Source organism: Plodia interpunctella, chromosome 20 (assembly GCF_027563975.2).
Source record: "Plodia interpunctella isolate USDA-ARS_2022_Savannah chromosome 20, ilPloInte3.2, whole genome shotgun sequence".
NCBI lineage: Eukaryota > Metazoa > Arthropoda > Insecta > Lepidoptera > Pyralidae > Plodia > Plodia interpunctella.
In genome coordinates this window covers 6,818,760-6,835,712 of record NC_071313.1, presented here as the reverse complement: position 1 = coordinate 6,835,712, position 16,953 = coordinate 6,818,760, and the positions used below count along the sequence as shown (strand labels likewise).

At 36.3% G+C, this 16,953-nt stretch overlaps 1 protein-coding gene across 1 annotated transcript; it reads left to right on the top strand.

Annotated features, from left to right (window-relative positions):
* Positions 1–12,384: 12,384 nt before the first annotated feature.
* Positions 12,385–16,367, top strand: LOC128678591 (uncharacterized). The gene is made up of 3 exons (XM_053760210.2): positions 12,385–12,697; positions 13,480–13,664; positions 15,622–16,367. Exons 1-3 carry the CDS (start codon positions 12,529–12,531, stop codon positions 15,964–15,966), a joined length of 699 nt encoding a protein of 232 aa, XP_053616185.1. The 5' UTR covers positions 12,385–12,528; the 3' UTR covers positions 15,967–16,367.
* The last annotated feature ends 586 nt before the right edge of the window (positions 16,368–16,953 follow it).

The following is a 16,953-nucleotide window of genomic DNA, read 5'->3' as shown; positions in this document are numbered from 1 at the left end:
CCTCTTTATAATAATAGTATAGATAAAGTATAATATAAATTATACATAAATAAATACTTGCATGCAAAAACTGAGAGAATTCTCCTTAATCCATTTCGGTGCTTGCCCTGGGCCCAGTATATAATCGGTACGCCACTGCATGATGCCAATAATCCAAGTTTCCGAGTTCGGTCGCAGGTCAGCCCTTAGGCTAATGAACTAACTTCAGAATCTTGGCTATTGCCGACAGCTTGACCGTGTGTTAAATGCATTTTGCTGAGCAAATCTCAACTAATCAAAATCCCAATACTAATTAATATTACAAATGTGAAAGTAAGTTTGTTAGTTCGTTTGTTACCTCTCAAGCGTTATATACTCAGCCAATCGTCTTGAAATTTAGCATACATATAGTTTTAAGTACGGGGAAGGACATAGGGTACCTTTCACCCCAGAAAAATATTTTTTTCCCGTGGAATTTGAAAAAAAACTGTTTTCAATTATAGGTGGCGCAAAATGCTAATAAAATAAACTTTGCAATAAAAACACTAGATGGCGCTGTGTGTATTTTAAAAACGCTATGGATATTTTATTTAAACTATCCCAATCCCATATTAGAAGAAATAACTAGCCCCGAAAGCATAAGTTTTAGTTGCTTATATAATATATAAATAAAAAATATATTGTTAATTGACATATTTGGAGAAAAGTCTGAGGTGAAATATGTTGCGCCGCTTCTTCTTCACCTGCGCGTAGAAAGTTTTACGTAATAAACAAAACCAAACCAAGTAAATATGAGTACAAACGCTCTGACAACTTCTGTAGACAATGCGAAGTGGAGAAATTGTAGGAAATTGGACCCTGGGCTCCGACGCTCTACATCGCAGGAAGAAATCGGGATAACGCTAATATAAAAGAGGAAACCAAACGTAGCTCAAAGCCCAAAGCCAAAGTTTAGTTCTTTTTAAAGGCGAAAGAATTCAATTCTTATAGCTTACTCTTAGATTTACTAGGATTTAAATTTTGTGGGCTTAAATTTTATTCTCATTATGCTTCGCCTCTTGCACAGCACTGAATTCCACGTACGCACTAATGACCGAAGTTTGTTGGCAACTCTATAGGGTTGCCACTAAAGAATCTGATGATTTTGAAGCAAGAAAATAAAATCTTGTATCGTGTAAAATACAAATACAATTTTATTTCTTCTCTGGGAGGTAAGTACACACTTACACATATCGTGACCATACCATCTTAACGACGTACATATTATAAAAATAATTATCTTTTTATATAATTTAAATTAAATTAGGCCTTTGATTCAAATATAATAAATAGTTATTAATTGTCATTATCATATCAACTACACGTTGTGGCGTCATTGATTTTAGGACTGCTCCTAATTTTAAAAAATCCGTCCAAGAACCCAAGACAAAGACCAAGACAAGGTTCTCGAAAAAATTCTATTTTGAAAACTTGTCATCATCATCATCATCTGCAGCCCTCCGTGACCCACTGCTGGGCATAGGCCTCCTTCCGTCTCCGCCAACCATCTCTGGCCTGGGTCGTCCCCATCAGACCCCAGTTGTTGACAGCAATTTCCTTTACATCGTCGACCCATCTAGCCACCGGATGTCCTACCCTCCGTTTTCCAGTTCTGGGGTACCACTCAGTTACAGCTTTACTCCACCTTCCATCATTCCTTCTAGCCAGGTGCACAGCCCAATTCCATTTTAACGTCGCGACTCTGGAGATCACGTCTTGAACTTTCCTTCGACGACGTATCTCCAGGTTGCGAACTCGATCTTGTAATTTGATGCCGAGCATGGCTCGTTCCATGGCCCTTACACTTACTTGTCAATTACAAAAAAATTAATCCCTATGCCTGCTACACTCTATTGACGTATTCCGACGTCACTAAAATTTTGCTAACTTATAGTGTACTAGATGTAGCCCGGGGCTTCGCTACCGTGGGAATTTTGAGATCAAATATAGCCTATAGCAATCTCGGATAATGTACCTTTACTATGGTGAAATAATATTTGAAATCGTTTCGGTACTTTCGGATCTTACAAACTTACTTACCTCAAACATGCAAACTCACAAACGCTTACCTCTTTATAATAATATATAGTCTTCACTGTCAATATTTTCGGTTAGTTGGCAACCCTGGTATAGGGCCGGCTCCGTGACGTCAATTAAACGTGATAGTTCAGAACTTACGAAGCCTTTGATGCGGTAGGCCCTGCGTTTTTGTGTTTGCTATGTGTATTATGTAGGTGAAAGTGGCTCGAGATAGGATACCTGGTTCATCCCGGAAAAATAACTGTTCCTGTGCGGGAAAATCACGCGGGCAAGTAATCAATGAACCATAAAAAATAGCCACTGACACATATATTTTGTGTCCCTTATTGAAAATTTCATTATTTATTCCCAAAATAATATGAGGTTAGGAATTTACCCGCCCTCATGTTGATAATATTTTGTCTCTAAATATGGCATTTTAACGTTTCTCTCCACGGTTTGGGGTTGGCAAAGGAATTCGAGCTCGCACAGCCAGGCTGTACTCATTTTAAAGTACCCTTTGTCGAGAAACTCACATAGTGTTTACAAATTGTTATCCATATACAGACGTCTAAAATATTATACTTACATGTAAAAAACATTTCAAGTGCTTTTTGTAGTGTGGTAGGTATGTAAACTCCGGTATTTTTTTACGAGTCGTATCAATAAACAATCTTATATGTTTCTATATATTAGGTAGGACAAATCACACAGATTGAGATAGCCCCAAAATAAGTTCGAGACTTGTGATATGGGATACTAACTCAACGATACTACTTATATTTTATAATAAATACATATATAGATAAACATCCAAGTCCCGGGCCAATCAGAAAAAGATCATTTTCCATCATGACTTGACCGGGGATCGAATCCAGGACCTCTCGATTGAGAGGCAAGCACTTTTACCACTGTGCCACCGAGGTCGTCAAATTCTTACAGTATATGTTGATGAAAATAAAGAAAATATTAGTAAAAACCTATACATTATATGAAAAACATTTATTAGCCACGAAAGTAATTTTTTAAAAAGTCTATTTTAATTTGAATTGTTGTAAAATCGTAAAAAACAGACATGTAAGAAAAAAAACTGACTTTAGATAGTTCGCTCCTCAGATGGAGCCGCAGGAAACAATTAGCTAGCCTTTGGAAATAAAATTTATGTTTTCATAAAATAGGTACCTACACAAAATCAAAATAGAAAATACAACTGGCCAGTGTCTGACAGTCAAATATTTATTAATCTGAATTCAAATCTTTGTGTCTACCAATTCGTCAACGGATATTAAAAAATCGGTTATTCAATATGAGACCATACAAAGCTTATGGTCAATGGTTACAGTTTAGAAATAGTTTTTGTATTCAGCTTGAATAGAGCAGTTTTAGAATTACAGTTAAATTGAAATAACGTTTACGCTTTTATACCGCCTTCATATTACAGGAGCCATACACCCATTGATATATTCGATCGAACATCACTCTGGAATAGGGCGCAAATATTTTTATTTATTTATTTAATTTTTGAAAATGGCAAAATCTCGGCTCGGTCTAATATCAACGTCTAATGCCTGCTCCACACTTTAGTCGAACTGTTTGCCAAACTTTGTAGGATTCGTTATACATTGCTGGTTTTTCATTGCGGTAAATAAAAACACTCGTACTAACTACGCAATGTTCACGCATTCGCGTCGGCATATCTCCGAGTTAGGCGACTGTATAGAGCTGGCATAAAAAATAGAATTTACGCCACGGCAACTAGAAAATGATCTTTTTCTGATTGACCCGGGTCTTGGATGTTTATCAATATATGTATTTGTTATAAAATATAGTATCGTTGAGTTAGTATCCCATAACACAAGTCTCGAACTTACTTTGGGGCTAACTCGATCTGTGTGATTTGTCCTAATATATTTATATTTATTTTAAAGACGCTCAGTTACGAGAGAATAGTTTCCTCACGATGCTATATATGTTCAAATCCAGCAAACTCACACAAGTGTTCAGACCCGTGTGGTCTAATTTAGAATAACCCTAAAAATCGAAGCACCTAAATGCAAAACGCACGTTCGGCAAAGTATATCCCAACTCAAAATGGCAGCTATCATTTGGCCGCATTACCACGTTATCGCGCTCTTTATGTCTTCCTGTTCCGGCGATGGAGTTATACATACGGACAGATGTTGCTATCATATGCATATTGGAGATTTGGAGGTACGCTTTGTTGATTTCAGCGGTATTGGATCAGAAAATGGAAAATTACGAGGATTTTCTGAATATGCTAGTTGGCTGTATGTTTTTTACACTACTGCCCCAAAAAAGGAGTGTTATGTTTTATGTATGTAAGTGCGGTTACCTACGAGAGGTCTGGTTGATTTTACGCTGAGAAAATTAGCCTCTCTATCCAACTTGGTAATGCAGCCAGCGTACTTAGCACGATGCATGACAGGCATTTTTTAGATTTTTAATTTTAAAGATTACTTATAAAGAGGAAATTATTTGTAATTTTGTTTTTTGTTTGTAATGAATACTGGGCCGATTTTGATGAAATTTGACACGGAGTTAGACGAAACCATCCAGGGGTGACATAGGCTGCTTTTATTTTATTTTTATTTTTTACGGGTTTTACCCGAGTGAAGCCGGGGTGGGCCTCTACTTTGAGTATATGTCTGTTTAGGATTTAGCTTGGTTTGATTCGGCTTTATTAAGTAACAAAATATATTATTTGTTTATCTATTATTATGAGACACAAACAGGTTTTAACATTGACATGCATCGAGCGTGGAAAGTCCATACGTTCTTTCTTTCTTTCTTTCTTTCTTTCTTTCTTTGTCTTTGAAAAAAAAAATCCGGAATAATCGAGCTGGGCCCTAAACTTCTAGCCTGCGTTGTCGCCACAACTTACACTCTGACACAGCGTCGCATCGTGGCGGCGTGTTCACTCGCTAAGCTAGAACGCCATGATTGATTAGACTTTACCAATCGAACAGAATGTCGCAATCACCACACGAGGAATTGAGGAAACTTGCCCATTTCATCGCCAAATGAGTTTACTTTACTTAACTAAGTCGCTGACGCCTTGGCTCAGTTAATTTGATTTGTTGATAACTCTATTCTTTGTTTTGTAGTACATAGGAATTGCTAAATTTATTTTAGACAGGTAACGTAACCATGATCCCCTTCTAGAATGGGAACACTCCATATCCGTCTTACGAGGCGACTTAAGGGACACATGGCCTAGCCAAAATTAACATTCCCAGAGACAGAGCCATTCGAATCCAAGCAGACATGGATAGTACCTACTAATTCCATGGACAAGGCAGCGTGAAATTCTTCAAAATTATTTTAAAACTGTCACTTCGGTTTGAAGTGACAATTTAAACCAATTCTTCTAGAGTTTGTTTCAATTTTCACTTCAAATCATATGTAGATATTTTAGTGTGACACATTTGTAACAAAAAAAATCTTATTTAAAAAAAAAAACATTGGCATTCTAAAAAATGCCAGTAAGGCATGTTGACTTACAAAAATTAAAAACTTATTTTTTGTAAAAAAAAAATACAAAACGTTCGAAGACAACAATGTATTTGTCATAACTTTTCTGAAGTTAAAATACTACACGAGATTTCGGTGGCGATGATATAAGTAAATAAGGGATTTCCATTTCACTTCTCACTATCGAAGTGAGACAGCTCAGCGAACCACCAATCACATTGCAGTGTGGTTGTCGTTGCGTCACAATGGCGCACTGTTATTGGTTCGCTGCGTCTCACTTCGAATCGATTGGATGGTGAGAAGTGAAATGCAAACCCGCACTAAGCCCTCTGATGGTGCACCCAGGATCGGATTACAACGACTGCATATACTCTCCAACTGCATTTATTTATTTATAGCTTGTGTACAGTCGACCGCACGTCAAGTTACCCAGCCTTGTCTGCTCTCTCTCTCTTTCCTCTTTACGTTTTCCCATTCACTTCCGCCGTTTTACAGAATCGAAGCCAACTGCCCGCTTTCTTACTTTTTCGTCTCCACTTCGCACGGTCGTCGGCATCCCTAGTTGTCAGACTATTGGCACGCATATCATCCTTGATGACATCAAGCCAGCACTTCTTGGGTTTGCCCCTTCTGCCAGCCATAGACAAACATTTCGTTCCCTGCCTAATTTTCTTGTTTACGCAAGGTAAGGCCATACCCCATTTCATCGGACGACCGTCGATAATAACAATAAATAAATAATAAAATCTTTATTCAAGTATCTTAATAACTATGTTACAATAGCACATGTATAAAAACAATACAAAAATAAATGTTGCCAAAGCAAGGGTGAAAATCACCCTGTGTTTCAGGAGTTTAAAAGCTAAAACATGTGTAATAAACTAGTATGAAAATCAATAAAAATATAAACATTATTAAAGTGTAAATATATAATAAACTGATTTAAATAATAGAAAAATGTAAAAAAAATCGATGGATCAACGCTGACATAGAAATTCTATAACATGTCTCATATTCGACGTACGTCAACGTCAAAACTCAAGTCGGCCTATACAAAACAACGGAGCCACAACATGCTGCGGGGTGGCAACGGAACACGACTGAGCTTGGCCATGGCTCTATTAGCGGCGAATGGATCGATAGATTTGGATAGCTTGATGTGCTGTCGACTGTACACGAGCAATCCCGTATGACGTCTCTTCCGGAGCACTATCCTTTCTATTTTGAAGTTGGTAAAGTGATAGTTCATACCCAACGGCTTTCATCGAACGCTTCCATATTGAAAGGTGTCTGAGTAGAAATAAAAAATTCAAACTACAGTGCTAAAGCCATATTGCAAGTTAAGCACATAAAAACCGTATGTAAAGTTAAGAGAAACGTCTACTTGTACCAGCCACACGTCCGTACAAAATGAGAAAACATTTAAATATCAACCTTTAAATATCATCTTAATGATTTTTATTAAGTTATTAAACACCTTAAAATAATAGGTTTATAGGTTTTCCTTCTTTCGGGTTTTACTTAGATTTTCAAGTTTTCAAAATTTGCAACAGATTCTAATCTATTGGCAGATGAAAATCACTATTTTTACCGAAGTAGCCGTTCGTTTTTTGTGATCTTCGAAGATCCCGTTCGTATTATAAAAAAAACTATTTAAAAAAAAAACTTAAAAGCTAGCCCCAAAGTATGTCCGAGACTTGTGTTATGGGATACTATATTTTATAACAAATACATAGATAAAATCCAAGACCCGGGCCAATCAGATAAAGATCGTTTTCCATCACGAGCCGACCGGGGATCGAACCTGGGACCTCTCGATTCAATGGCAAGAACTTTACCACCGCGCCACCGAGGTCGTCTAATTGTATGTGTATTGTGAAGGTTGGCGACATATTTTATATGGTATGGTATTTTATATGGTATAAATATATGTAATTTAGCCATAGCCAGTTAGCGAAACAAATATTTTTTTTTAATGCCAAATTACACAGCATAAATAAGACACGAATGAACATTGCATAATTTGTATGAGAGCTTTTATTTAATTATTTATTTACGCCAAAATTTCGCGAGCTGTTTGCCGATAGTGTAAAGCCGGCGCGGTACTATGTGAAGTGGTTACCCTACACGCCTACAGCACGTCTCATTAGAGTACTATTGTGTGCGATAATGACGACAGGAGACGGGTGACATACTTATGTTTACAGAGCAACATATCTTTAAAGCTTACAATACCTATCCTTATATATACCTTTTGCAAGCTGAATTAGGTCTACTTTCGGTTAGCAGATAAAAATTATACATGTAGTTTCAAAATCGTTGCAATATGTAGCCTATGTTTGACCTCAGGTCATTTATTGTGTCTATTACAAACTTCATCAAAATCGGCCTAACGATTTAGCCATGAAAGCATTACAGACACATAGACTTTTCCTTTTATGATATTTATAAAAAAAATATATTAAAAAACTATATGAGAATATAGACTTTTTTATAGTATCACCCTTTTTGTCTGATACACATAGTTCCGACCAGAGACGGCGTAATAGATTACATTTGTAATCTGCTTGAAATTGTAAATCACATTAAAATTAATCAGATTAAAATAAATTGAGATTACTTTTATTCGGAAATCAGATCAAAAGTAATCTAATTACATTCAATCTAGATTTTTTCCAGAGATTACAAGATTCATTTTGAGATTTTAGATAAAGCATCGTCCTATCAAATGTCCTAATATTTTCCCTCTTGTGGTAACTGTACTTCTTATTCAATAAGAATGAAATCCCTTGTTATATATATATATACCCATTTACATTCGGCTCTCCTTCCCATAGATCACTTTGTAAAGAAATAAAGGTCGTTTCAAAGACTAATAAAAACGTATCGTGTTAATACAACATCGTAGGGTTGCCAGATGCCAGAGTCACTACGTCGCCCTCGGATACGTCGTGCGTGGCGACTAAGAGACAAAGCCTTACCGGCTGATAGGCAACAATAGCATTCTCAAAGAGGGTTGACGTCAGGCGTTGGCGGCCGGTTGTATATTCATAGACAAATCTTCCTGGGACTAGACAAATCCTTCCAGCGCTACTGGTACAACTAAGGTACACAAACATTGCCAATGGATGTAAAAAGTGCCAATTTTCAATATTGTTCCTGATTTACGATCAAACATACCTTCTACGCAATCGTAGTATGAGTTTAAAGGAAGAATTTAGTGGATTATCCTGAAAGTAATAACACTATTTTAGGTTATGTTCTGCATTATTTGGTCAACTGTGGTCATAAACGGATATAACTTGATTTTGACTGAAGATCTTACCTGTATGAAGTCAATATTTTAATAAGTCTTCACTGAAGTGTTCCGAGCTTCTTTTCGACCGTTTACTGACTCGAAAGTTTTACAGCGTGAGGCGTATTCCATAGTTTACGAAGTTTTTTTATCTTATAGAAAACGATTTTTCCCAATATTTCGGCACCCGAATATGCTACATTGTTGTATATTTTCGCAAACGAATGCTTGCATAATTAAAGGATTAATAAAGTACTCTAAAATAAACGTTTTAATCGACATAGCAAAAGGCGGCAAAGCTTCTGTGTACCTACCTAACATACAGTGCCGTACTCTGGCGGGATAAATGTGCAGTAATACTCCATACTGTATAAAAAAACTGTCATAGCGTGTGTCACACGCATTTAAGACCCCTAGAACGAAAAATATTGTTTTCATTCTATATTATTTTTATGTAAAAAAACTTACTTTTGTGTTAATTTTTGACGTTAATAAATGATGTATTATATCATCCTAATTTAATAATGATAATGACCAGATTCAACCTGGGACCTTTGCTCTGACCGCCTGCGATGATGACAAGGTCACTGGTGTCATAAAATGGCCGCTCCAATTTCTGTCCTGGGTCCTGGCAACCCTATAGCCTCGTGATTTATAGTCTGTACAAAAAATACACGGCGATATTAAATCGTAGGTTCGGTAGGTGCGGCTAAGTTGTCAACGGTACCAACTTTGGTTGGGTGATTAATAACGTGGACTTGTTGTTAAATTTGCCACGTCACGGATTATTTTGGACGAAATACAGCCTAATGATCGGACGGCGATGTGTGGCATGAGGACTAGCTGCGGTCTGGGTATGTCGATAGCTAATTTTTTGACATTTAGGTTTGAGTACCGTCAAATTTGACGTTGATTTTAAACGGCGCGCCGCTGACATTTAGACAGAATGGCGTAAGTACTTTCATTTTTCTGCGCAGGTTAAAATTAACCTTAAAACACTCTTAAATTATGCATACTTCCATATTAATCTATATCCATACTTCCATACTAATAATATAAAGAGAAAAGATTTGTTTTTTGTTTGTAATCCGATTTTGATGAATTTGGCCCAGAGGTAGACAAAACCTTCAGGAGTACTATAGACTAGGTACTTATATTTACTCGAGCGAAGCCGGAACGGAAAGCTAGTGACTTTGTAATTAATGCACAATCATCCACTTATATGTATAAAACCTACATTTGTTAATTCTTTCGTCTTTGGAGAAAATGTTGCGATGAATTTCGTTTCGCTCTGGAAGTCAGAAGTAGACTTGGTTATATGTAAATTTGTGACATCAATGAGTGATGCATATCATCCTAGAATTATGAAGAAAGTTAAATTAAATTTTAATTTAATGAACTGAACGTTCACATGCAATGCGGGCATGTGAACACACCGTGCTAAGTAATATTTTATTTATGGATTTTCGAAAAATTTATGTAGGTATGAATGAATCTGAATATTAAACACAATATATTTAGCGACTCTTGGAATCTTCAAAAAATAATGATAAAAACGTATGTAGATAGATACTATAAATACATAGTATTTTGTACAACGAACTTTACATAAATAAAATAACATCTCACCTGACATTATGACCTTTTAAATGAACCACAACGCGCGCTCAATGATCAAAGAGAAATACGCTTACTTTACTGGCTTCCTGTTCTGTTATGCTGGCTCCACACTGTCGATAAACAGTTTGCCAAACTTTGCCGGATTCAGTATACATTGCTGGTTTTTTGTTGCAGTAAATAAAATCACTCGTAGTAACTATGCAATGTCGCCTGAGGAATGTATCTGAGTTCGGCATTACACGTTTCCGTCTTATTTCGCGGAATCGCTCCTACATATTTCAGAATACATGTTATTTAAAAAGAAGATGGCGGCTATCGAAAGTAATTATAATCTCATTAATACTAGTCTCCGTGTCACAAAACTTTTTCAGCGTGTGGAAAGTCCAAAATGGACGACGACGTCGCAACGGAAACGGAAGTTATAAACCAGCGCGAGCTTTCGATAAGCTTAATGTCATGCCGCTGGTAATGCGATGTGTTACACACATACCTACATACAAACTTAAATGTGATCACTTCACATAGGTACATTATAAACTATTTTCAGAATTTTAGATTAATTAGAAGTTAGTAAATGAGCTATGATTCAAATTGTACTTATACTGAGTCTAAACACTTATTATTTATTTCGGATGAAATATATCTCATAAGTACTAATATTACATTTGCAAAACATGTGTGTGTTTGTTACTCTTTCACGCGAAATCTACTGGATTGATTGTTATGAAATTTTGTACACGAGTTTCTACTCGTACAGTACTTTTTATCCCGAAATTCCCTCGAGAACGAAGCCCCATGGCTTTATTATATGTATAGATAATAAATCTTACCATGTAGAGAAGTAGTCGTTCTTTTGTATAATATTGTTAGCGAGTTCGGCGATAATGTGGAGCCGGCGTTATTAAAAACGCCATCTACACTATTACTATGCAAACAAAACAAAGTTTGACCAACACAAAGCAGAACTAGTGCTTTCAGTGAAGCATTGTTATTTATTTACCATGTTTGATAGATGGCGGATATGACTAATTCTAATCATGGATCTAGATACTTCGAGTACACCTACTAATTCCATGATTCTAGGCAGTGTTGCCAGATCTCCTGATTTTCTCAAAAATATCTTTTCGTTTTTCGTGATTATCTTGCATTTTTTTAACTCTTTAAATAAACATGTTATTCGTACCTATGTAATATTCAATAACTGATATTCTTTTATAGTTTTTTTTTGCGTTTTATCTTAGATGAGATTTATGACTTTATTCCACAGATATTAGAATATATATGCCTTATTCGTATTATTAATAAAATTATTATAATTACATTTGAGAGTTCTGGTTTTTCTATTTACTTTATTTATAATTTTTTAGAAAAATAATTCATGTATGTTTGAATTTAAAAAATGCCAAAGATATCGAATCTAATTTATCTGAGTATCAAATCAATTCTAAGTGAGACGCAGCAAACCAATCACATTGCAGTGTGGTTGTCGTTGCGTCACAATGGTCGCGGTTACAATATAAAAACTTAAAACCTATAGAAAACAACGGAGCACGACGGAGTGGTATGTACCTACGTTGAAAAATCTTAATCAACAATTTTCTCGATACTGAAGCGACATAAATAACTTAACGGTCGAAGTTCAATTGCTTCCTAGCTCCATCAAAGAGTAAATTAATATATGAGCTCCAAACTGTCGCCGAACTCAGGCACATGCCGACGTGAATGCGTGAATATTGCATAGTTAAGAATTAGTGCTTTTATTTACTGTAATGACAAACCAGCAATGTATAACGAAACTGCCAAAGCTTGGCAAACTGTGGACAAACTGCCGCGCCGCGCCCCGTGCTGACCCTTTGTCTCCACATCCTCATCTCGATTTTTTAATATAGGATCTGGCAACACTAACTAAACAAAATGAATGACAGAAATGAATGCCAGAAAATCATTCATTCCATTCCATTCATACGTATACAATGCAATTTTTAATTTCTGTCCAATTTGTATCTAATCGTTGTTTTTACAATAAAGGACTGCTATTTTGAGTTTGCATTATCTCAGTGCTAATTGTCAAAATAAACTTGATAATGCCGCGTAGACTTTGTTATTGGACGCGTAAGTTAGAGCTGGACCTGGTCGAATTTGTTCAACAAAGAGATTTCATTTGGAGACCCCTGGGGAATACAAATCACCAAATACAACAGAAATACAAAGCGTACGCTGAATTTGCAGCTAAATTGGGTGTTGGTTACACAGGTAAATCTATCTTGACGATGTTAACAAATGGTTGTTAATCCTATTGTATGGTTGCGCCTTAGAATAGGACTCGATCCCCGGTCGGGTCATGATGGAAAATGATCTTTTTTTGATTGGTCCGGGTCTTGGATGTTTATAAAATATAGTATCGTTAAGTTAACACAACCTTACTTTAGGGCTAGCTCAATCTATGTGATTTGTCGTCCTAATATTTATTTATTGCTGAAAGGCAACAATAACGTCTCTTTGTTGTTGGTTGAGGTCAGTTGCAAAATCTTATCCGCATCCGAACCAATAAAAACATTAAAGTTAATGGTAACAGGCACTAGGGCATTACAGTCCAAACAGTAGCAGCAAAAATGGCTCACAGTTGGGAACAAATGAACATTCCATTCGTACAAGCTTTTATTCAGTTCCACCATGTCTTCTGCTTGTAGTCAAATCATGCAATAAAAGCTATGTCTAAAAAGATTTTTTTTGTAAAATTTAAAACCTTTTTTTTAACATGAATTCTATTTAAAAAAGAAACCTATTCCTAATAGCTATATAACATATATAGGGACAAATCACACAGAATATTTTATAACAAATATATATATAAATATCCAGGACATGGGCCAATCAGAAAAAGATAATTTTCCATCATGACCTGACCGGGGTTCGAACCCGGGACCTCGCGACTCAGAGGCAAGCACTTTACCATTGCACCATGGAGGTTATCAAAATCAAGTCCACTTGCAATGTTATAGGAAATAACTATTAATTCTTCTGTTTTGCTTAAGCAAGATCAGTTCGAGACCGGTGGGTGAACATACGGAGTACATTTCATCACAACCTGAGACGAGTGGAGAAATCAAAGAAAACTGCCCGTAGTCCAGCCGAAGTGTATGTCCCATCATGGCCGCTTTGGCAACCTCTGCAGTTCCTCCGAGAGGCTCCTAGGAAAGAAGAAGTCGGAAATTATGAGGTAATTTAAAAATAATAAAAATATAGTTGAATGGGTGGTTCGCAGAGCGTTTCGACTGCTGCGGCTACGCGGTCATTACAATCCGTCAATTTTGTTGACTCATTTCCAAAATCAATCATTCATAAAATTTACATTACTTCAGTACAGAGAAATTAATGTACTCATCACTAAACTCATTCTTGTCTTTGTTAAAATTTTAAAAATTGTAATGACACCGCGACCGACCCGAATATCCATATCCTCACATAATATTAAAAAAGTCCTCTCTGTCTGTGTTTTCACCAATAGATAGTGTTTCCTGAGAGAGGTGGTAATAAGTATCTATTGGTAGTAGGTAATACATACCTATATAATTTATTATGGTTTTACCCGAGTGAAGCACTTGTTTCACTATAAATATGTAAGTGGTGAATGTTTGTTCTTTTTCGACGTCATAACAGAATGTCATGTGTGTGGAGATAATTAGAAGGGTGGAGAGCGACATGGCTATTTTTAACCGCAGGCGAAGCCGCGAACAAAAGCAAGTGTAATATTATAGGGGCTATGACGCTCAAAGCCCAGTACAGCGTAAAAATAAACTTTAAAATTTTTAAGATCTTGCTATGATTTTACAGCCAGCCGCCTGCCTTACTTTAACCCTCCTTAAGAATGATATTGTTGCCTATCAGTTCCGAAGGCTTTGTGTCCCTTGGTCGCCTCGTTCTACATCCACGGGTGGACATGGAGTGGTCCTATTCTAGGGCGGGACCACACGCCACGTGTTTTTATTACTCAATGCATATTTAATACCTACATTGTCGTCAATAATTTGTATGCTCGTATTTCAAATGCTGGCTCCACACTCGTCGAACAGTTTACCAAACTTTGGAGGGATCGACATACATTGCTGGTTTTTCATTGCGTTCAATAAAATATCTCATAAAAATGACGCAATGTTCACGCATTCTGCGACATTGTGGAGCTGGGAAAAGAAACGTGAAAACAGCACATTCCGTCGAAATGTACAATCGTTCAAGTTCCATTGCATAGATCATTATACCGCGGTAATAGGAACGAATTTGCAATACATGTGGTTTGCTGTTGACAGTACACATTTACGATACGAGTCAAATCACGTAGGCACCATTTTGTTATGTAATATTTGTACCGAACGTGCAAAAAAGGAATGTTAAGTTTTCATGGTGTATTTCAACACTTTTGGATGCTAATGTTTCGTATACATAGCCTAGATCATAAATTAGAATACATATATAATTAGGTTATTGAGATTCCTAATATCATAGACAGAGAAAGTTTTTTTTTTTACAAAAATGTCTATTTTGATTGAAGCTTGTTTCGACATTTATCAGAGATCTTATTTCATTCAACATGTGACAAAAAATATGTCCGTGCAGTGAACGGTTGAGGAGTTACCTCGTCGTAAGCCGATCCCGGGTTCACCATCTGGTCATGCATTATTACTATCATTAGTATAAAATAAAGTAGCTTCCCGCTGTGTGTCTGTCCCTTATGCTTAGATCTTTAAAACTACGCAACGGATTTTGATGCGGTTTTTTTTTATAAACAGAGCGATCCAAGAGGAAGGTTTATATATGTACTAGCTGCGCCCCGGGACTTCGCTCCCGTGGGAATTTCGCGATAAAATGTACCCTATGTGTTCCTTCCAGGTCAAATGTCATAACAATCGGTCCAGTAAATAATGCGTGAATGAATAACAAACTTACTTTCGCATTTATAATATTATTAGGGATAGTTAGTTGGGATATATAACACGTCATAACATGTCGGCATTGTTAAACGAAACGCGTTGAATGAAACGAAGCTCTCTGACTGTTTTTGTAATGGTAAATTTCAATTTTTAAGTGTGTTTATGGTAAAATATGCCTATGCTCAGCAGTGGGAAGAAAAGAGCTGAGATTAGTATAATGTGTTATGGTGCATATTTAAAATGTTTCAGAATTACGGCCATCCAGAGCATTACGAAAGCAGAGTCCAGGTTAAAGAAGAATTGGCCCCAGATTCCGGAGTGCTGTGTTTACGACAGAGAGGCGAGAGGACGAACCGACCTAGGCATAAAGACCACAATAACAAAGTGAACAAGTGTAAAAGGGTACTAGATGATTTAGTAAAAGCTATGGAACCGCTAGTTAAACTTCCCAGGAGTCCTCAGGAGAGTCAACATTACTGGTTTTTCGGTAAACACGTGACGGAGAGGTTGAATTCGATGAGCGAGAGAGATGCAGAATGTGCCAGTCGTGATATTTTAATGTATTTGGATAGCTTGTCTCAAGTGCCAGAATGAATTATTATATGGAACATATGGGTCTACTCAAGTGGTGAGCGGTATATATATTTTTTTATATTACTGCAATGCTTTCACGATAACCAAGGTTTGCTTGTCAAGATGATACAGCGCCGTTGAATTGGGACGGACACAACGTACATCGCTAACTTATATGTGAGCTTTGTAACGACCCTAGGAAAAATGAGTAATGTAGCACGAATCCGAATTTTGAGTGTGCTGTTTTACCTGGCCACATGCTATGGTCAGGAATCGGTGGACAGCCAGAGTGAGATGGAATGAGCATTTATCAGCAGTGTATATCAGACAAAAGCAAATGTGAAAGCAACACAGTTCTATAATGTTTTGTTTAGTTGATAATTTAAAATTGAATATAAAAAACTCATAACAACCTTTATATATTTCAATGTATTTTTTTATTATTATTGTTGTAGCCAATTAGACATCTTCTTCATAGTCGTATTCCTCATGGCTGGGGGCCGTGGTAATTACGTGGAATGAAAAATTTCTTTGCATTATTAATGGAATGTTTGTTTGTTTGTGTGTTGGTATGCTATATATTTTGAGATAAATATTAAAGCAATAAATTAAAAACGTTAGGTCTTTCTAATTTATTATGTAATAACAATGGAATGGACATACGACAAAAAAACCCTAGCCTTTAAAAAAAATACACAGAGGGGAATAAAAATAACTACCCATATCTTTTAATTTATTGTTCCGATTTCTATTTACGAAGATAATTTTTTTTTAAGATTAAATTTGTTTCCGGAAGTGACGTAACTCGAAAAAAAAAACAGTTTGTTAAACGATGTCAGTGTCACTTTGATTAATTTTCAGAAATATATATTTATATGACTGGAATATGTGCAACGAAAACAAACAGTAAATAAAAAGTTTTACTTAAATTTCGTCAATACGATCCTCGCAAATATCCAAACTTGCCTTTGACACATCAGAGCGACCTGCTACACACCAAGCTTTACG